Source organism: Cynocephalus volans, chromosome X (assembly GCF_027409185.1).
Source record: "Cynocephalus volans isolate mCynVol1 chromosome X, mCynVol1.pri, whole genome shotgun sequence".
Lineage (NCBI taxonomy): Eukaryota > Metazoa > Chordata > Mammalia > Dermoptera > Cynocephalidae > Cynocephalus > Cynocephalus volans.
In genome coordinates, this window is record NC_084478.1 from 171,804,264 (window position 1) to 171,826,828 (window position 22,565).

At 37.1% G+C, this 22,565-nt stretch overlaps 1 protein-coding gene across 1 annotated transcript in view; it reads right to left on the bottom strand.

Moving 5' to 3' along the window:
• Positions 1 to 7,132: 7,132 nt before the first annotated feature.
• The window catches only part of CLIC2 (chloride intracellular channel 2), a 40,112-nt gene continuing 24,679 nt past the window's right edge, over positions 7,133 to 22,565 (bottom strand). Inside the window, exons 4-6 of the mRNA XM_063083752.1 lie at positions 9,093 to 9,199; positions 8,296 to 8,477; positions 7,133 to 7,519 (exon numbers count right to left, since the gene is read on the bottom strand). Coding sequence (XP_062939822.1) covers positions 7,358 to 7,519; positions 8,296 to 8,477; positions 9,093 to 9,199 — 451 coding nt within the window. The 3' untranslated portion in view covers positions 7,133 to 7,357. The remainder of the gene's footprint in view (positions 7,520 to 8,295; positions 8,478 to 9,092; positions 9,200 to 22,565) is intronic.

The window sequence follows — 22,565 nt, forward strand, 5'->3', positions numbered from 1 at the left end:
TATATGAGTGAATTTGTATTTCTATTTAGGGTCACTTGCTTTCAGTCTGAAGAAACTCCTTTAGTATTTCTTGTAAGGTGGATGTACTAGCAACAAATTCCTCAGTTTTTGTTTGTTTGTCTGAGAATGTCTTTATTTGCTTTCCCTTTTTTGAAAGATAACTTTGCTGGATATAGAATTCTTGGTTGACAGTTTTTTTTCTTTGATCACTTTGAATATGTTATTCCACTGCCTTTTGTCATCCACTGTTTCTGATGACATGTCATCTGTTAATCTTATTAGGGTTCCCTTGTAAGTAACAAATCATTTTTTTCTTGATACTTTTAAGATTTTCTCTTTATCTCTGACTTTTAGCACTTTTACCATGACATGTCTGTTTGTGAATCTCTTTATGCTTATTCTACTTGGAGTTCACTAATTTCCTGGATGTGTAGGTTATTGTTTTTCAATAAATTCGGGAAGTTTTCAGCCATTATTTCTTCACAATTTTTTTAGCTTCTTTTTTCTCTCTTCTTTCCTTCTGGTACTTCCATTGTACATATGTTGTTGCACTTAATCGTGTCCCACATTTCTGTGAGGCTCTGGTCACTTTTCTTCACTTTTTTCACTCTGTTTTTCAGCTTGCATAATCGCTCTTGATCTATCTTCACGTTTGCTAATTCTTACTTTTGCTGGTTGAAGCTACTGAATCTTTTGCCTCTCTAGTGAATTTTTTTTTCAGTTTTTATACTTTTCAACTTCAGAATTTTCCCTTGGGTTTTTTAGAAAAATGTATATATATTTTGAAAATATTTAGAAATATATATTAGAAAAAATATATATTAAAAAATAAATATAGAAAAAAATATATATATATTGGTGGCTGGCTAGTACAGGGATTCAAACTCCTTGACCTTGATGTTATAACATTGTGTTCTAACCAACTGAGCCAACTGGCCAGCCTAAAAAGTAATTTTTATGTATTTATTGGTATTCTGTATTTGATTGATACTGTCATTATATTTATACTTCTTTAATCATGGTCTCCTTTCATTCTGTAAACATATTTATAATGTTTATTTTGAGATTTTTTTCTATTAAGTCTATCATCTACTCATTCTCACAGGTAATTTGTGTTTCCTGTTTTTTCCCCCAGGATCATATGGATCATATTTTCCTGTTTCTTTGCATATCTCATAATTTTTGTTGGGAACTGGACATTTAGGTAATATATTATAGCAACTCTAGATACTGGTCTGTTTCCACCCCCAAACCTGGGGCTTGTTATTGGCTTGTTATTTTCAAAAAGACTAACTGGATTATATTAGTTTAATGTTTTCCACAAACACACAGTGTTAAGCCTCTGTTATTGTGTTGGGAAAAAATGCAAAAGAAACTTGCTCATAAGCCTGTTGTGTCCTTGAAACTATACTTGCTTGCTCCACTAGTCTGAAATAATTTTCTCATAAGCCTCCTTTGTTCTAGAAGTAATATCTTGACCTTGAGCTGTATTTGCTTGCTCCACTAGTCTGGCTATTAATCAATGCTCGTATTTTTGGCTTCTGTGAGCTTGCTTATCTGCACAGCCCACATATGCTAGCCTAGTGAATGCTGAGAAAAGAGGAAAAAGAATGTAAAAAAAGCTCTGGAAGAGTCCACTTATAAAAACCTTGTGAGACCTGAGCTGAGGGTCCAGATTTTCAGGCATTAGTCTGTCTGGGCCTGCTGGCGTAATAAATACCTGACTCTCCAGTTCTCTGAGTGTGGACTGCTTCTTGCTGAGTCCGTTCCCATAACAATTGTTCCTCGAGGAGGTGCAGCTTTGGATACACCCACAATCGCCCTGACATGACAGTGGTATTGGTAGGACTCTTTTCTCTTTTTCTTGCCACATCCATCTGTTAAACTCTATTCATTTCCAGGTGATTGCTCTATCTTGTTCAACAAATTCCTGGTGGCATAAATTGTTCTATAAATTAATACAATCAAATTATAGCCTCTTTGAAAAATAGTTTCTGAGGCTCACGCTTGATATTTATTCTGACCCCAAGAAGGCTTCTTCCAGCTGTTTTATTCCTGGTTCACTCCTGCCACCTATCAGCTTACAGTCTAGGCTGTATCTTCATTAAATCTATGAATCTCCTCCCAGTGCCTTTCACCACAACCTTCACTATTCTTGAGAGTGCTCTTAGGTTTGAATTTCTCTGTGCTGTGTTGTAAATAAAGTTGGTTCCTTTGGAAAGATGTTAGGAGCTATCTGCTTTATGGACTGCTTCTCCTTCCAGGCAAAATCTCAGAGCCAGGGCTCTAGATCTGGGTGTAGGCACAATGGCAAGCTTCTCTCTGTGAAGCCTCTGTTCTAGGAGCTGAAAAACTCGCAGGGGGACATAAGCCTGAGTTGGAGCCACCACCTCATGAGCTAGGGGAATGGTGATTGGGGCTCCAGTCTTCTCAGCACACTGCATCTAGGGTAGAGCCTCGGTCCCACAAATGAAGATTGGGTGGAAGAAGAAAACCCCTACTTCTCAACTGCAATCACCTGGGACTCAGCCTCAGCAGCATGTAGCTGGGGGCAGGATGAAAAATGTTGACCTACTTCTCCTCCCAGGAAGAAAGCCCTCTAACTAGGAGCTGAGGGGAGATGGAATTGCAGCAGCCTGGAGTGGTGCCTCCACCTTGCGGAGTGAGAAGAAAGGATAATAGTAGTCTTGGTTCAAATACCGCAGACTCTTTCCTTTCTCATCAAATTGTACATTTTCTTTGATAGATGTTTCTTTATTTGATGTTTGTCCTTAGGACCATTTCCAGAGGCTTTAAAGGGTTATTTAAAAAAAATAATTTTCACCAGTTTTCAGAGCAGAGTGGGTAAGCTAAGCTGGTCTGTTGTCATGCCAAAAGCCTATCCTGCCTTACTCATTTGTAGTACCTGTTTGTATAGAAGGAATATTGGCCATTTGTCACATGGTTGCAAATATTTTCTACAAGATTGTAATCTACAAGACTTCCAAATAATGACCTTTGTTTAAATATAAAAAACCCCAAATTTTGCTTAGTTAAATGTGAACTTCCTTTATGCTTTTGCTTTTTTTTTTTTTTGTCTTTCTGAGAAAGGACTTCCCAACCCTATCTTTTTTTAATAAAAATATTTTCTCAATTTTTCTTCCATTATATTTATTTAGATATACTTTTTACAGTTAAGTCTTTCATCCATTTGGAAATTTACTTTTGCATTTGATGTGAGGAAGGAAATCAGCTTTGGTTTTTCCAGATGTATAGCCAATTTTACTATCATCATTTTATTAAACAAACTGTCTTCCATTTATTCAAGTGTTGTATGTCATTCATTCATTCATTCGTCCATTGAATGAATATTCCTGGAGCACTCACTTTGTGCCTGGCACTGATCTAGGCTCTGGGTATACATCAGATAACAGCACAGGCATGCTCTCTGCCTTCAGGGATCTTGCATTCTAGGAGTGTCTTTTCATGAGGAAATTAACCCCTTATAATCAATAGTTATTGATGAATTTAGCCCTTCCATAATCAATAGATCTTCATGTCACATATTCTAAAAGTTAAAAACCTCAACTAAGAAATTTTTAATGTTTTACTCCCTTGAAAAATATACCATGATCTGTTTATAGATTTTTATCTTTTTCCTTAGCAAATACTGTGACCAGTTTCAAATATGTTCATCAGTACTGTATTAGTCCGTTTTGTGTTGCTATAACAGAAAATACCTGAGACAGGGTAATTTATAAAGAACAGAGGTTTATTTGGCTCATGATTCTGGGACAGCTGCATCTGGCGCATGCCTCAGGCTGCTTCTACTCATGGCGGAAAGTGGCAGGCAGCCGGTGGGTACAAGCAGATCACAGGGCGAGAGGGAGAGGGGAGGTGCCGGGGTCTTTTAAACAACAAGCTCTGGTGGGAACTAATACAGTGAGAACTTACTCATTACTCCTCCCTCCCCCAGGGAGAACATTAATCCATTCATGAGGGATCCGCCCCCACGACTCAATCAGTTTCCAACACTGCCACATTGGGGATCAGATTTCCACATGAGTTTTTGGGGGACAGCACATCCAAACTCTATCAAGTACAAATAGTCTTTTTTCTTCACAATTAAAAAATTGTATTAAATAAATAAAAAATCGGTATTATTATACCCCTTCAGAAAACAAGCCCAGCAAAAAGAGTTCAAGATATTTTTTCTATTTTGTTTTATTCTTTAGGTTTTAGCCAATAAATTGTGTTACAAAAATATTGGGATTTTTTTCCCCCTTGACTGTGGCTGTTAGTTATTTGAAATACAGTTGGATTCATTTGTTATTTAGTTTTATGATCATTTTTTCTCTCCTTGTTGATTTTATTTTATCTTTTGAATATGTAGAACATTAACATAATTATAAAAGTCAACACTATTAAAATGTATACACAAAGATAATAAATCATCTCCCCTTCCCCACCTCTTTCGCTTTGCCCCTCGTAGGTAACCAATTTCTATTGTTTGTTTTTATCTTTTCTGTGTTTCTGTAGAAACAAGCAGATATTCATGTTCTCTTATTTCCCTTTATTTCTTACACAAAAGTTAGTGCAGTATGAACTCTTCAGCACTGTGATTTTTTTCACTTAATAATAAATATATTTGGAAATAAAAAATATATATATAATTTTGTATTAGTTTTTTGATCTTTTGTCCGTCTATTTTTCAGATATTTATATGTTAGAGGTATTAGTCCTCAATCTGTAATATACGTTGCAAATATTTTCTCCTAGTTTGTTAGTTTCTTTTGACTTTGTGGTGATTTATTACCACGTAAAAAGTTTCTGATTAAAAAAATTTTTGTAAAGTCAAATTAGTCAATTTTTTATTGTAAAGGTTATATGACCAAGTGGAACTTGTTTGAGGTCAGGCTGGGAGAACACCTGAAGATGTACTTATATAACCTTGTGCTTACCTTTATAATAATACATATGTATTGTAATTGTGTGTCTAGTTGTCTGTCTCCATTACTGAACCGCATGTTTTGTAAGAATAGGGACCATCCCTTTCGTGTGAGGCATAATATCCTATTGCTAAAAGTGTGGATTCAAATCACAACTCTACCATTCACTAGATGAGTGAGATTGGACTGAATATGTAACTTCTTCGAACTTTAGTTTCCTCACCAGTAAAAATAAAATAATAATGACTAAACTACTCTTGGTCTATGATTCTGTATGTATAAACCGGGTATAATAATAACTACTTGTGAGACAAAGACAATTATCCTAGACCTAGAAAAATACAAGGTAATGCTTGCTTGACATTTTAATGTCACAATAGAGCATTTTCTAATAAGCCTGATTGACCTCATCTGATCCTCATTGGGGAGTGTAACTTTGCTGTTCAGTATATTTGACTAAAAACCCAAAATTGGTAAAGGTACAGATGATTTAGAGCCCTATAAGGTTAGAACTGTAAATATGTAGAAATCGATATGTTCTTGTGATTTGGTAGCCCCGTAGAGAACTTAACCCCAAAGGTAAAATGTCTTATTGCTCTGCAGAAAGTTAACCAGTTAACTTAGTAATTATTTGTCACCATTCCTTTCCTGATTGACTATATAAATCTCTGTTCCTCTAATACTCTTTAAACAGCTATTTTCTCTTTCTCTGGTTCTCTCATAAATAACATTGTTTGAGAATTGTGTTTTTGCATACTTCATAAAGTTGTTGAGAGGATTCAATAACTAAATAATAGTTAGTAACATTAATAACATAGTAAAAGTACTCAATAAGTTGTTACTGAATTGAACTGCATTGATGTCATCTAAGAAGATAAAAGGAAGTAAGGCTGGGGCGCTTCTAGGGTTCTTTCCCCTGTTCCTGGGAGCTCCATCTGACCTTCAAAAAAAGCATAATTTTTTTTGTCTAAGAGGGTAATTCTGAGCTGTATCAGTACTGTCACAACCTCCCATCTTGCTCTTTGTTGGAGCTTAGTGGTGACACGAACATACTTTAAGTAGGATGTAAGTCTGTAAAAATGGCTTCGGTTAGTGAGTTTCAGGGCATGATATTGAAAAGCTTTGTTCTTTAAAATCACAGCTCTTAAAAAACTTCATTTTTTAAATCATACTAGTGAAAATGGAAGGATCTGAGCTGTTCAAAGAAGTCACACCCCCACCATTCAGTCCTGGTACAATTTCTCAGATCCAGGGTCTTCCAAAAAGGAGGGGACATTACACTATATATTTGTCTTGACTTTGTGGTTTTCAAGGACAGTATTTTGGGCCATTTCCATGCCTAGGCCTGATGTTAACTCTTTACTTACTGCCTTTTCTTCAAACCTCTTAAAACATTACTTCATTTAAATTTTATCTGAACTCCACCCTTCCCTCAAAGCCTGTAATAACCCTATGTTTTCCTTTTTTGAAGCTACACTTCTGCTTGTGATTCTCCTTTGAAAGATCAAGAGTTTTCAGCTTTTGTTTCCAGATTCGAATAATTTGAGAGTACTTTAACAAGTGAACCTGAATACATATAGTAATGCAACATTTTAAATTCCGTAGAAAACTTTGTGATTACCCTCTAAGGACTGTGTACCTTATCCTTTTGTGCACAGCAACAAGAATTTTCGGTCAGCCAAATTTCTAGTTTCCCTCTTATTTCTATGAGTAAAAGATCTGACTGATTTTACAAATTTGCCATATATTTTCTTCTGATCTTGTTTTGTAAAATTATGTTTTATCTGATAAATGCTTGCTCATTTAACAATCATATAATCTGGTCACAAAGTCCATATTTTCATTTCTGACTATGAGGTGGTCATATTTCTAGGTAGTACATGCTGTTCTAAGACCAATTGGTCTTGATCCCTCTCTAGAGATGATTTTTTAAATCACTCTTTTAGCATTTGCCTCTTGATATGCTCACCCTCAGATTTTATTTTTCATATCAGAAATAAACTCATGAATGTATTAAGCTAACAAAAATGTAAAATCATTGTAATGATTTAGGTGGAAATGTTTCTAAGGAGCATTTTGAGATTGTGGCTCTACTTGTTATTTTTAACTTCAGACATCAAACAGCTTACACATTATGCAGTCTTGGAATTCAAGCAAAGAGCAAAAGATCTTGATGCTTTTCATGTCATTCAAGATTGCAGTGATTTTCCGCAGGAATAAAGAAAATAAAGTAAAAATATGAAGTCCTGTAAAATACACAGAAGACAGATTGTTTATGGCTAACTAAATACAGAAAACACAGAGTTCTTTTTCATAAGAAAGTTGAATAGAAGTAGTATTTTCCATATGCTTATTTCCAAAAACCTTTCTAATACAGCAACAAGTAAAATCTGATAACAAAGAGAGCTTTTTCTCCTGAAAGCGCTGTCCTAGCTCTTCTGTTTAGCTACACTTGCATAAGTATTTTCAATTTCTTTGTCCTCAGGACACGTGTGGAGAAATTCTTCACGGGCATAGGCATTGTGGAGATAGCGCCAGACTCCTGAGAATTCTGCTGGTATATCAAAGTCACGGTATTTCTTGGCAGCAACCTAAGATTTTGGAAAAAAAGAGGAAAATGAAGTTGGCAGTAAAAAGCGCCAATAATATGAGTACTATGCAGAAACATATCTCAAAAGTCAATGAAAACATCAACACACACACAAAACTACAAAATAAACAAAGAAACTTGGATTCACTGTTTTAATGTTCTGTCTACAAATGTAGTCTAAGCTATATGCTTGCAATCACTTTTATATGGATACTGTACTTAGTTTTGAATATGTTCAGGGGAAGGAAGCACAGAAGCACATACCTGTGCCCTGCCCCCGCCCCCCGCCAGACTAAGAGTTTATTTAGGGTCCTGTCCTCTTTTTTTATGCGTTCTCTGTGTCTGGCATAGGACACAGAAAGCAAGTTCTGTTCAATAAATATTTGTTGAGTTAATTATTAAATCGTTAATATCATCATCATCATAATAGCCCACTTGTTTATCACTTGTTATGATCTAGGCATTGTTCTAAGCATTTTACATGCTTTAATTTATTTAATTCTCTCAATAACAATTCTGTAAAATATGTGATATTATTACCCTTATTATACAGACAAGACAGTGAAAAATACCTTCTGATTTAGGAGGAAGGAAGCGAGAAGTTTTAATGCTTTCCAGAGGAGATCATTATGGATCTTTCCTCTGAGGAGAAAAAAGAGATATACGCTATGCACAATAATGATTACAAAGGTATCATATAACAACCTCGCACTGGAAGGTCACTGTGCTTCATGCTGGCAACTCATAAACCATTCATCCTGACCTATAAAGACTTACCTTAATGATGTTCAGTTTGGGTAACAGGCTGCAGTCAGCCAATGTCAGTTGGTCTCCATCCAAGAACAATCTTCTGGAAACGGTGAGTTCCTCAGCACTGTCTGAGTCAATTTCATCCAGAAGAGGGGTGTTTAGGTAGTTGTCCAGACGCTTAAATTCTCTGAGCAGAGATTTTTCAAAATCTGAGGCAATGGAGTTGTAAGGTTACTTATAAATATATTGTGTTCATGACTAAATACATGCTCAATATGTTCTTCACACATATAGACATCTCTATACACATTGCTTACACTGGTTCTTCAGCATCTAATTAACTACCCACTGATGAGACAGAGATCAAATGGTGAGTGGAAACATTTTGGACTTTTCTTGGGGAGGTGGTGTTGGTAGGAGAATTAGAGAATATCAATATATGTTATCCAACACAGAATAGTCAGAAAGTGGAAGATATAGCTCTCATGACTCAGAGGACAGTCAACCTATTCAAGGATGTTTGTTGGAGATAGTAGGTACCACAGTTTAAAGAACTTTAAAGATCCACAGTCCTACAATTAGTTCCCATCTGGCATGTCAATGCTCTAACTGAGCTAAGTTGTTAATTGCTATATTGAATTTGAGTTCTAAATCTAATACGGCTTCATGCAAGGGAATTTCAGAAAGGAGAACCAAAAATGAGAGGAAGAGTAAGCTGTTCCCCAACATATAGTACATATTCAGGAAAATTCTGTCAGCTGAGTGAGAATATGAGCATGAGCAAGTGAGTGAGAAAAATAGAGATTTAAAGAAAAGTATCTTACTGTTATTTGCCTCCTTTTGTGTATTCTTAATGTAGGCAGAAAACTTGGCAAAGAGGTTACAGCCCACATCAAAGGACTCCTTGTATCTGGGACTCAAGTGAGGATACCTTAAAAAGAAACATGAGTGAACTGTCATTTGCACATAAGATAGATACCAGGTATCCTAGCTTGCACTATCCTGAGAATGGAAATTTTGGAAAATTGTGCCGAAGACTGAAGGTTCTCATAAATCTCTCAGTAGAAATATATATTTCCCCCCAATCTCAGAATACTTTAGTTTCCAAAGTTCACTGGGAAGTTGGTTGTTTGGAAAAGCTCATTTACCAGTAGAAACAAGTTTTAAATGGTAGCTAGATTCCCATACTTGCTCCTAAAAGCCTACTTGGAAGAAGATTTTATGGTAGAAATATAACACATTTTCAGAGATAAATAGTAGAAAAATATAGTTTCAAATATTGCAACTTATAGGCTTCTGGTCAAGATGGCAGAATAGATGGTCCCCAGCATCACTTTCTCCCACAAATCAACCAATTTACAACTATTAAAAACCAATGACAGCCAAGCTAGAGCCACCAGAGATCAGGAGAAGAGGAGGAGAGATCTACGAAGTGCATGAAGGTGGGAGAAGCCACAATGAGAGAAAGAAAGGACCGCTCCTACCATTTCAAATCCCAGCCACTTCAAGGCTGGAGCTGGTGAGCACATGGAGCAGGAGCTGGCAAAAGCTGTAGATGTGCCCTTTGGATGAAGTTGCTTGGAGGCAGCAGGGGAGAAGAGGGCCTTGGTGGCCCCCAAGCCAGTAACACCACTAATAGGGTTCCCGTGGACCCACATAGGACTGAGGAGCCACAACAACTGAAAAAAAGAGCCACTCAGACGCTGGTGAGTCATCACAGGAACTGGCACATGGCCCATCCCATGGGAATTGTTTGGAGCACAGGTGGTAGAGGAGACAGGCCCACTGGGGGAACACTGGGGCACAGCAAGGACAGCTGATCTGCCCCCAGTCAGCCCAAGACAACTCAGTGTAGACTGGTCAGTAATATAGAGTTGCACGGGGTGCAGTTTGATGAAAAGACTCAGGCCCAGACCAGAGTTTCTACACAACCCAGGTGTACCAGCCCTCACAAGACCCAGAAGTGCTTACAGTGTCAACCATTAAACCCTGAGCTGCACAAAAATCCTTCCCCAGGGAATCAGCAGCAAAGCAGCCATTTAGCTCAACCACAGGGCTCAAGTGCTGGTCCCCACAGGAAGTTCCCCCATTTTAGACATAAGCAAAGGGCAACAAATTAGTTCCAGTGCAGAGTTTAAGTGGTGGGAACAGTGAATAATCCAACACAGAACTGAAAGAGAAAACAAAATACTCACAGACCAGAGACAAAGTTTGATGCTAACTAGTAAAGATCTCACATCACCAAAGAACACCTATAACACCTAGAAGGACCAGAAGTCCCCTGGACTACTAAGCCAAGGAGGAGGGGTGCTGGGGCCTCAGCCATGCCACAAAAAATAGGATATTTCCTTCTCCCTTCCTCTCTACCCCCCCAACTGCACCACACCAGCATCATAGAATGCAAAAAATTAATATTAATAAATAAATGAACTTAATAAAAACAACAAAAAAACCCATATGATCACCTCAATAGATGCAGAAAAAGCATTAAACAAAATTCAACATCCCTTCATGATAAAAACTCTCAACAAATTTGGTACAGAAGGAAAGTATCTCAACAAAATAAAAGCCATATATTGCAAACCCACTGCCATGATCATCCTTAACAGAACAGGAACAAGACAAGGATGCCCACTCTCACAAGTCCTAATAACGTAGTATTAGAAATACTTGTCAGAGAAATCAGGCAAGAGAAAGAAATAAAGGGCATCCAAAATGGAAAATAAGAAGTCAAAAAGTCCCTGTTTGCAGATGACAAGATCCTACATATAAAAAAACCTAAATACTCTACGAAAAAGCTCTTAGAGCTGATAAATGAATTCAGTAAAGTTTCAGGGCACAAAATCAATATACAAAAATCAGTAGCATATTTATGCTCAAGCAATGAACTAGCAGAAAAAGAAATCAAGAAAGCAAACCCACTTACAATAAGTGTGAAAAAATAATTTTAAAAATCTAGGAATGCATTTAAGCAGTGAGGTAAAAGATCTCTACAATGTGAACTACAGATCACTGCTGAGAGAAATTGAAGCAAACAACACAAGATGGAAAGAAATTACATGTTCATAGATTGAAAGATTTAATGTGAAAATGTCCATACTACCCAAAGTGACCCACTGATTCAGTGTGATCCCCATCAAAATACCAATAAAATTCTTCACAGAAATAGAAAAAAAAATCCTAACTTTTATATGGAACAACAAAAGACCCTGAAAAATCCAAGCAATCCTGAGCAATAAATAAATAAATAAGTAAATAAATTAATAAAGGCATTACATTTCCTGACTTCAAAATATACTACAAAGCTATATTAACCAAAACAGCATGGTACTGGCATAAAAATAGACAATTTGACCAAAGGAACAGAATAGAGAACCCAGAAATCAATCCATGTATTTACCGCAATCTGATCTTTGACAAAGGCAACAATAGCATACATTAGGGAAGGGACAATCTTTTCAATAAATTGTGCTGTGAAAACTGGATAACCACATGTGAAAGAGTGAAACTAGAACCATACCTCACTATATACCCAAGTCAACTAAAAATGGATTAAAGACTTAAATATAAGTGTGGAGTATGCATAAAGGAAATGTACTTCATAGGGCCTGGTTTTCCAAAGCCTTGCAGTTTCAAATATTGACCTTGCAAAGGACAGGAAAATTCCCCCAGGCTATAATCTCTGTTGTAAGATAAAGAATTGTAACACACCAAGGTTGCTGGCTCAAAGGCAGACAGGTTACTGATTGATATGTAAAGATACTGGGAAATTGTGTAGGGAGAAGGAATGTTTGCTAAGATCAAGCTTTTGTTAGTGGACCGACTTAACTCCTTGCAAACTGCATTATAGAATGTCACCTTGCTTGTCTTACTGAATGTTACCAGCTTCTATTGTTAAACTTGTTAAACCGTACTTAGAAAAAAATCCACGTATGGTCTCTAACTGGTCTGGAGAATAAATGCAGGAAGAGAACCCCAATTTGTGGTTAATTTCCCAGATGGAAGGAATGCCTCACTCTTTAGGGTTCTGGGAGATTAACCCCTTTTCAGAGCTTCTCACTGCTCAGAAGAGATGGGCTTTGAGTAATCTCTGGTGGCTCCATCACCCAGGGGAAAAGGGGTGACAAATCCATGGGAGGCAAAGCAACAAATGGTGACCCTGACGTGACAAATTCTGGGTCCACAGATCGGAGACCGACCTGCCAAGCCTTGGACAGGAAAAGAAGCAGGACGTCCACCACTCATCCTGACAAAAGGGAGGCCTGACAAAAGACAGGGAAAGAAACATGACATCCACCACTCATCCCAACAAAAGGGAGGCCCCCCAAAACGGAAGTAAAGAAACAGGACACCCAGAAAAAGGAAGAGGACGTCTACTCATCCCTTCAAGAGGGAAATCCCGGTAAGGGGGACTCACCCCTGTAAAGGGGATCACAGAGGTGGCTTCCGATTAAGCGATTGCACGCCTGCTGCAGTGTATAGCTAGGGCTTTGCCTGGAAGTTTTGCTTTCTTACTCTCTCAATTTTCTATCCTTGCGATTATGGGTAGTTTACTGTCTAAGAGGGAGTTCAACATAGTTCAGTCCTTCTATGTCTCCTTAAGGCAGTAGGTTATAAAGTGACTAACCGTCATCTAACTAAATTATTATTGATTAGAGTGGTTTGGAAATTTTGTAAAGTTGCTTTAAAAATTATTCAGAACTTTAACAAAAGGTAAAAACGTGTTTATGCCATTAAAGAGGATGAAAAACAATCCTCGCCTCCTCCTCCTCTCCCCCATCTACACTTTTGGAGGCAAACAATTCATTTGTTCCCTTGCTGGAGTCCTGTCTTAAAGAAGGACATAACACAGGAGCTGATGCTCCTCATGTCTCTCCTGTTGTAGGAACTGGGACTCAGCTGAGACATGAAAACCTCCCATTCTCCTTGTTTAAAAGATTTAAAAAGAGCATCACAGAAAATGGCTTACATAGTACTTTTACTAAGGAATGCTTAGAATCAATTGCTAATGGGTGTAATATGACCCCTTGGCACTGGAAAATACTTGGAAAAACTGTTTGAACTCCTGCTCAATATACTGTATGGCTACAAGAATATCAGGAAGCCTTACATGCTATTTCACTCGAAAATTTACAAAATGAGGTTCAAATTAGCATGGACACGTTCCTTGATCAAACAGCCAGAGCAGCCATAAAGGCTTGGGACAAAATTCCTAAAACAAAATCTAAACTTCAACCTCTTGCTTCCCCTGATGCGTTTTGGATACAAAGATTAGATAAGACTCAGCCACTGTTGACATTATCTGTTGAACAAAAATTAATTACAGATTCAGGGGCTGATGTTACCATAATTGCTAAAAAGGATTGGACTCCATTATGGAAAGTAACTTCTTCACCAGTTACACTTACTGGAATAGGCAGGTTCAAAATCCCTTATCAAAGTAAAAATCCTTTGCTGTGTACTGGCCCCAAGGGACAAAATTCCTCCATTATGCCTTATGTTCCAGATCTCCCTCAAACCCTATGGGGCCGAGACCTCCCTGCTCAATGGGATATTTATATTGGGACATCTTCAAAATTTATCATGATGGCCACGGCCACTCTTCCACCAGTCAAACTACAATGGACCCCTGGTCCTCCAGTTTGGGTGGAACAGTGGCCTCTTAAACGGGAGAAATTAAATCAAGCTACTCTACTTGTTAAACAGTTACAAATGGGACATTTAGCATCATGGCATAGTACCTGGAATACTCTTACTAAATTTTTTGCTACTGTTAGACAGGGACCCACTGTGCCTTATATAGATTTTATTACTCATCTTCAAGAGGCTATAACTGGACAAATTGACAATGCTCATGATAATCCAGAACTGCTATCACAAGTTTATTTACATTTAATCAAACAAGTTAATAATGCTGGTTTACAAGTAGCTCCAGATAAAATTCAAAAAAAGGAGCCTTGGAAATACCTTGGCTTTTTAATCACGCAGAGGAGTATATGGCCACAAAATACATCTTTCCATATTCAGGAGCCTTTTACTCTAAATGACTTACAAAAATTACTTGGCCATATTAACTGGTTCTGCCCTTTTATGGGCATTCCTATTTATCAATAACAATATTTGTTTAATACCTTGAAAGGAGACCCTTATCTGTCCTCCCCTCATTGCTTATCTGAAGAAGCAAAATTAGGATTAAAACAGATTGAATCTTTTTATGTTCCAGACAATTAACATGTATTGTTAAATCTCAAGTCATTCATTTCGTTATTTTAAACACCCCACATAGTCCCACAGGTTTGCTTTGTCAATTTCTTCTTCAAATAGGAATCATTGAATAGATTTTCTTACTCCATCAACAAAAAAAGAAATTATATAGTAAATTAGAGCAATGTATTCAGCTACTTGCTAGGGGAAGACAGTGTTGTCAAGTACTTACTGGGTATGATCCTGATATTATTAATCCTGGTCTTTCTTAAACTGATTTTTACATTGCCCTTGAACAATCACAGTCTTTACCAATAACTATGGCTGATTTTGTTGGTAAGATACAATTCTCATTACCCCATGATAAAATTTTACAGGGACTCCAAATACTGCCCGTACAATTAAAATCCTATCTATCCCCTATTCCTCTCCCTCAAGTGCTAACTGTGTTTATCGACCATTCTGGCAGATCAGGAAAGAGATCTGTAACATGGCAGGAGCAGGAAATCTGGAAACGTTTTGTCACTATCCATCATAAGTCCACTGAAAGGGCTGAATTGGCAGCTGCCATTGCAGCTTTACAACATTTTTACAATCAGCCACTCAGTTTACTAGCTGGCTCTGCCTTCGTAGTTGGAGTCTTACAGGTAATTCAAGATGCATCTATCCATGAGGGAGGGAAATGATTTTCTTTTATTTGAAATGTTTCAACATTTACAAAAACTTATTCAAAAAAGACACCATCCTTTCTATGTAACTCCAATGCATTCTCATTCTGGTCTTCCTGGCCCTTTATCAATTGGAAATAATATGGCTGATCACTTTTTCATGTATAATAATGCTTTACAGAAAGCTATTGATTCTCATCAGTTTTTTCATCAGGGTGCATGAGCTTTGGCTAACATGCATCAGATCTCTTATAGGCAAGCTCAAGATATTGTTCCTGCTTGTCCCGATTGTCAGAGGTTTTCTTCCTTCCTTCCTTCCTTCCTTCCTTCCTTCCTTCCTTCCTTCCTTCCTTCCTTCCTTCCTTCCTTCCTTCCTTCCTTCCTTCCTTCTTTCCTTCCTTCCTTCCTTCCTTCCTTCCTTCCTTCCTTCCTTCCTTCCTTGCTTCCTTTCTTTCTTTCTTTCTTTCTTTCTTTTTGGTTTTGTTTTGTGACCAGTAAGGGGATCGTAACCCTTGGCATGGTGTTGCCCACACCACACTCAGCCAGTGAGCACACCAGCCATTCCTATACAGGATCCGAACCCGCGGCCTTGGCGCTCCCAGTGCCACTGTGCTCCCAGCGCTGCACTCTCCCGAGTGAGCCACAGGATTGGCCCAGAGGTTTTCTAAATCTAATTTCCCTGGAGGAGTTAATCCTCAAGGAATAAAAGGTAATGAAATTTGGCAAATAGAAGTCACTCATTATTCCTCCTTTGGACGTCTTAAATATTTACATGTTACTGTTGATACTTATTCTGGTCTTATTCATGCCACTGCCCAAACAGGAGAAACTGCTAAGCATGTTAAAAAACATTGTCTTTCTGCCTTTGCCACCATGGGGATTCCAAATCAAATTAAGACAGATAATGGACCGGCATACACCTCCAAAGTCTTTCAAGTATTCTGTGACAACTGGAACATTAAATATGTCATGGGAATCCCATTTAACCCCACTGGCCAGGCTGTTGTTGAAAGATCTAATGGCCTTCCTAAATCTGAAATAAGTAAACAAAGGAGGGGTAATATAGATATAGGACTGCCCCCCCATGAACAGGTCTTTAAAGCTCTGTTTACACTAATTTTTTTAAACTGTAATTCCCCAAAATTAACAGCCATAGAACAGCACTTTAAAAAGAGACCTAGACCCTTGGTTTTATTCTGCCACCCACCAACGGGACCACAATGGTTGAGACCTGTTGAATTGTTAACATGGGGGAGAGGGTATGCATCTCTTCTCTCACCCACAGGCCCACTATGGATTCCTGCTAAGGCTGTTAAACCTTATGTGGAACCCCAAACGAGATGAGGAATTGAATCTGATCCCCAAATCTCAATGCCTCGCCATCACGCCTCAATCCATCTCACCAGGGATGGTACACATCAGACTACCAGTAATGAAAATAATGACAACAAGCTACAAATTGACCCAGGGTAAATTATAAAACTTCAACAGTCAAATATCTTTCAATAGCTCAGCACTTAAGCTCAGTAACTCATTTGAGAAACAAAAAGTAACCTAAAATCTACCTCTTTAGCTAGATGGTCTCAAATTTTCTGGTATCCAGCTGGTTATCTTAAACAGACTTCTAAATTGTCTCCTAGTCTCATCTGTGTATTTCTTCACAAAATCCTACAGTAGAATCCTATCCTATTTTCTTAAAAGGAAGAAAATCTCTGCATCTTCTTGAAAAGGCTTGCATACTTTGCTTTACACTGTAAATTTGTTATCTTGCTTTCTTTAAGGCAGGGTGAGGCCTCACAAATAAGTCTTTTTTAAAAAAACACAATCTAAACCTGACTGTCCTTTTTACTAGTGAGCTTTATTTACATCTTGAACAAAACTTATAAGATCCTTGTTTGTTCTTTTTGTTTATGTCTGCATATATGCATGTGTAAGCTGTATGTTATGTCTACATGTTCGTGTCTGTATGTGTAATTGTGTTGTCTACGTGGTACCAAATTGGTTTATAATTAATGCACGCTCATTAAATAAATAAGTATACTTTTCAAGTTCATGTGAATTAAATTTTCTAAAGTTTTGATAAATATATTTTCAAAATTTGATTTAAACCTTTTACCTAAATTAATCTCTAGGTCAATATGTCTCCTTGTTATCTCAGGTCTGCCTCCTGGCCATGCTGGGAGAAATACTATCTTTTAGACATAGATAGCGAAAACTGCCCTCTGCCTCTCTGGATTCCACATGGCTCCAAATGCCACATGGAAACCTGGGACCTGAAATGGCTAGTGAAAAGAAACCTATGCCAAATATCGTATAGGCCCTAGTTAACACTAACAGGTAAGGGTATAGATCTAATACACCGAGTTTTTGGCTGGGAAACCATAAATATGTATTTGGTAAAAATAGCTAAAATTCAAACTGGGCTTTGTATAATTTGCTTTAATAAATGGACGCCTATTTACTAACCTGAATGTATAAAAATGTTCTTATCAGCATACATCATTGCCTGGGTTTACTAATCAAAGTATTACTAGAGGTCTTTTCACTTGACTACTCTTAAGACAAAATTGTAAAAGGTTTTCTTTGTCCCTTAGATAACTGATTTAAGAAACTTATTTCATGATAATTTCTTGTGCTCTCTGCCTTTGAAACCCTTTGTCATTTTGGTTTTATTTTTGTAATAATTTGCAATTTTATTCAACTGTTTTAAGCCTTTTGTTATTTGACAAAGCTTTCCAAATCTAAATTCTGAAAGCTCAACCTTTTGGTTTAAACTAACTTTGAGGAGTTCCAAGGGCCCTGGAGCTTCTCAAAGGATACATAAAAAATGTATCAAAACTAATTGACTTATTTAATAAATTAGACTATATGGGAAAGCATTGTTAGTACCGAAGGTGTTATGGATATGTGTTCAAAAATCTTGTAAGGTTCTTAAATATCTGTGTCTTGATATAAATGCTGCCGGTCATAATCTTGGTTTAATTATAATTTTAAAATGTTATATGTCTTCAAATATTTCATGAAAAAACTCTGATAGGTACAGTTTCCTGACAAACTTTGAGTTAATAGCTTTAAACTAAAGTTTCAAAATTCTAATGAAGAAACTGATGGATTTGTGAAATTGTTCACAAAGGTCAAAACAACAAAAGTTAATTAGTGAACTAATTTAAAAGAATTATGGGTTTTTACAATTTCCTTATTTTGGAACCAGAAACACTGCTGGTTCTCTTAATGTTTTGTTTTCCAAATTTAAGAAAACTCACTCTCTCTCTCTCAAGCTATTTATAACTAACAACAGTTTGGTAAAATGTCATTTAAAACAGAAGTAAAAGCATTTGTTTACTCCCTATTTGATCCACCCAAAATTTAGTAACTTTAAGTATCCTTATGATTATTATGGCAATGTGGTTATTTTTATAAATTCAATGAAAATTAACTCTCTCTATTTATAACAGGATATAATTTAAAACTCTGGATATAAGATAGCATGTCTCACTACTAAGTTGCTGACTCCTCTTTCATGTTGCCTTAATTTGGCCTAAACTGCTGCTTCATCCTACTGTTCATCTTTTCCCCTGATGTGGGACACAAGACCACCTGGGAAAGAGCCTTCCCAACACCGAGGGATTTATACAAAGAAAAGCCAGACCTTTTCAATCAAGATATTGACCATCAATGCTTTTATGAGGAATGCCTTGATCATAAAGGGGGAAATAATGTCTTCTCTACAAAAGCAGTTCTCTAAATTTTCCTGGCATTAAAGAGGGTGTTTGTAACTTGGATGAGGCATCCTGTTCCTAAACAAAAGACTTGCAATTGATCAAAGATTTTCCAAAAGACTAGATGCTTTAAAAGCAGTAATATTCTGGACAGGCGAATGTTAACAAACTCTCTGGACTCAGAATCAAGTATTATATGGAGCAGAATCCCATTCCAGAGTTTCAACAATTGGTAATTACACCCAGTTCACAGCACCTGGAGTGATGCAGATGCAGCCACCCTGAGAGACTGTGACAACATCTGTCCTCACCTGAAGTAAATTAAAAGGACTTGCCATGCTAAATGATACCAACTTTGCTTTAAATGCTTTTGTCTTAACTGTGAAAACCTGATCTATAGCTTTTGCTTTTATTTCTAAATAAATAAAATGGGGAGAGATGTGGAGCATGCATAAAGGAAATGTACTTCACAGGACCTGGTTTTCCAAAGCCTTGCAGTTTCAAATACTGACCTTGCAAAGGACAGGAAAATTTCCCCAGGCTACAGTCTCTGTTGTAAGATAAAGAATTTTAACACACCAAGGTTGCTGGCTCAAAGCCAGACAGGTTACTGATTGATATGTAAAGTTACTGGAAATTGCTGTAAGAAGAGAATGTTTGCTAAAATCAAGCTTTTGTTAGTGGACGACTTAACTCCTTGCAAACTGCATTATAGAATGTCATCTTGCTTATCTTACTGAATGTTACCAGCTTCTATTGTTAAACTTGTTAAACTGTACTTAGAAAAAACCCCACCTATGTTCTCTTCCTGTAACTTGCTGATGTGGAGAATAAATGCAGGAAGAGAACCCCAATTCGTGGTTAATTTCCCAAATGGAAGGAATGCCTCTATCTTGAGTTCTGGGAGATTAACCCCTTTTCAGGGCTTCTCACTGTTCAGAAGAGATGGGCTTTGAGTAATCTCTGGTGGCTCCATCACCCAGGGGAAAAGGGGTGACAAATCTGTGGGAGGCAAAGCAATATATAAGAGCTGAAACTATAAAATTCCTGAGGAAAACATAAACATAAGGGAAACACTTCAGGATGTAGGACTGGGCAAAGATTTTTTGAATAAGACCCCAAAAGCATGGGCAACAACAACAACAACAAAAAGATGGGATTATATAAAACTGAAAAACTGCACAGCAAGGGAAATAATCAACAGAATGAAAAGACAATCTACAGAATGGGAAAAAATATTTGCAAACTATGCATCCAGCAAGGGATTAATATCCAGAATATACAAGGAACTCAAACAACTCAACAGTGAAAAAATAAATAATGCTATTAAAAAATGGGCAAAAGAGCTGAATAGATATTTCTCAAAGAAAGACATACAAATGGCCAATGGGTATATGAAAAAATGCTCAACATCACTCAGCATCAGGGAAACGCAAATCAAAATCACATTGAGATATCATTTCACCCCAGTTAGACTGGCTATTATCAAAAAGGCAGAGAATAACAAATGCTGGTGAGGATGCCAAGAGAGGGGATCCCTCCTACACTGTTGGTGGCACTGTAAATTAGCACAGCCATTATGGAAGACAGTGTGGAGGTTTCTCAAACAACTACAGATAGAACTGCCATATGATCCAGCAATCTCACTACTGGGTATATACCCAAAGGAATGGAAATCATCATGTCGAAGGGATACCTGCACTCCCATATTTATCTCAGTTCTATTTACAATAGCCAAGAGTTGGAACCAACTTAAGTGTCCATCATCAGACAACTGGATAAGCAAAATGTGGTATATATACACAATGGAATACTACTCAGCCATAAACAAGAATGAAATTCTTCCATTTGTAGCAACATAGATGAGCTTGGTGAAATTATGTTAAGTAAAATAAGCCAGACACACAAAGAGAAATACAGCACATCCTCACTTGTAAGTAGGGGCTAAAAATTAAGTTAAATAAATAAATAAGTAGAAAGAAAGAGAAAAGAGAAGAAACAACAGTCACAATAATAGGTTGAACTTTCAGAAGGAGAAAACAGAACTGTGGTTACTAGAAGTGGGAAACATGGATGGAGAGGGGGAGAGGGCCAGCAAGAAATTGTTTAATGGACACAAAGTATTATTGTGTATTGTAATGATGAAAAAGCTAATTATTTTGATCTGCCCATCACATATTGTACAGAAGTATTGATAGTCAGCTCTGTACCCCACAAATATGTAGAATCAAGTTTCAGTAAAAAAATTAAATGGAGACCTACAAACTGCCTGACCAATAATTCAAAATAATTGTCTTAAAGATGCTAGTGAGCTATAAGATAACAAAAGTAGAATACTAAACAAAATCTGGAAAACAATATTGAGAAATTGAGAAGTTCAACAAAGACATAGATCATTTAAAAAAGAAAAAAACCCCAGAAATTCTGGAACTAAAGAACAGAATGGTTGAACTGAAAAGTTCCATAGAGAGCTTCAAAAGCAGACTTAATCAAGCAAAAGAATCAGTGATCTTGAACAAGAAAGCCAACAGGAAATATGGGACACTGTCAAGTGAACAAACGTTTGCAGTATTGGTTTCATGGAACATGTAGAGAAAGAGAAAGGGGTAGAAAGTTTATTTAATGATATAAAGACTGAAAACTTACCAAATCTGGGGAAAATATAAACATCAAGATACAAGAAGGTCAAAGGCCTTCAATCAGGTTTAATTCAAATGAGACTACACCAAAACATATAATCAACCTGTCAAAAATCAAAGACAAAGAAAGTATTCTGAAAGCCGCATGAGAAAAGAAGCATATAAGACAGAAGGGAATTCCAATACAACTATCAGCAGTTTCTCAGCAGAAATCTTATTGGCCAGCAGAAAGTCGGATGATGTATTCAAAGTGCTGAAAGAAAACATCTGCCAACCAAGAATGCTTTACCTGGAAAAGCTTTCCTTCGGAAATGAAGAGGAGATACAAACTTTCCCAGACAAACAAAAGCTTAGAGAGTTCATCACCATTAGACCTGCCTTACAAGAAATGCTAAAAAGAGTTCTTCAAGTTGAAAGAAAAGGACACTAATTAGTAACATAAAAACATGAAAGTTGATTTTATTTATATTTTATTTTAATTTTTATTAAATTTTATTTTATTTTGTCAATACACATTGTGGTTGATTATTGTGGTCCATTACCGAAACCTCCCTCACTGGTAAAAACAAGTAAATAGTCAAATTATTAATACTGTGTAATTAGTCCATTTCTGTTGCTTACAACAAAAAACGTGGAACTGGTTGCTTTATAAATGTATTGCTTACAGTTTCAGGAGCTGGGAAGTCCAAAGTCCAGGGAAGACACCCGGTGAGTCTCCTTTGGTGGTGGCTGTACTGCAATTCAGGGGTCTCACATGGCAGAAAATGGCAGAGCAGAGATAACAGAGAGAACAAGAGGCCAACCTCCTCATTCACTCTCCTTTTGAAGCCCTCAGAGCCATGCCCCTGACCACCATTATTAATCCATTCACTACTACAATCTAAGTACTTCTTCAAGTCACCACCTTTCAATTATCATAATAGGATTTCCTACCCTCCTTTACACTGTCACCACGGGGACTAAATTTGGGGGGGCATTCAACCCAAGGAATACTATGATACTGTAAAGGTGGTGTGTAAGTCACTTATGTATTTAGTATAAAGTTTAAAAGAGAAAACTATCAAAAT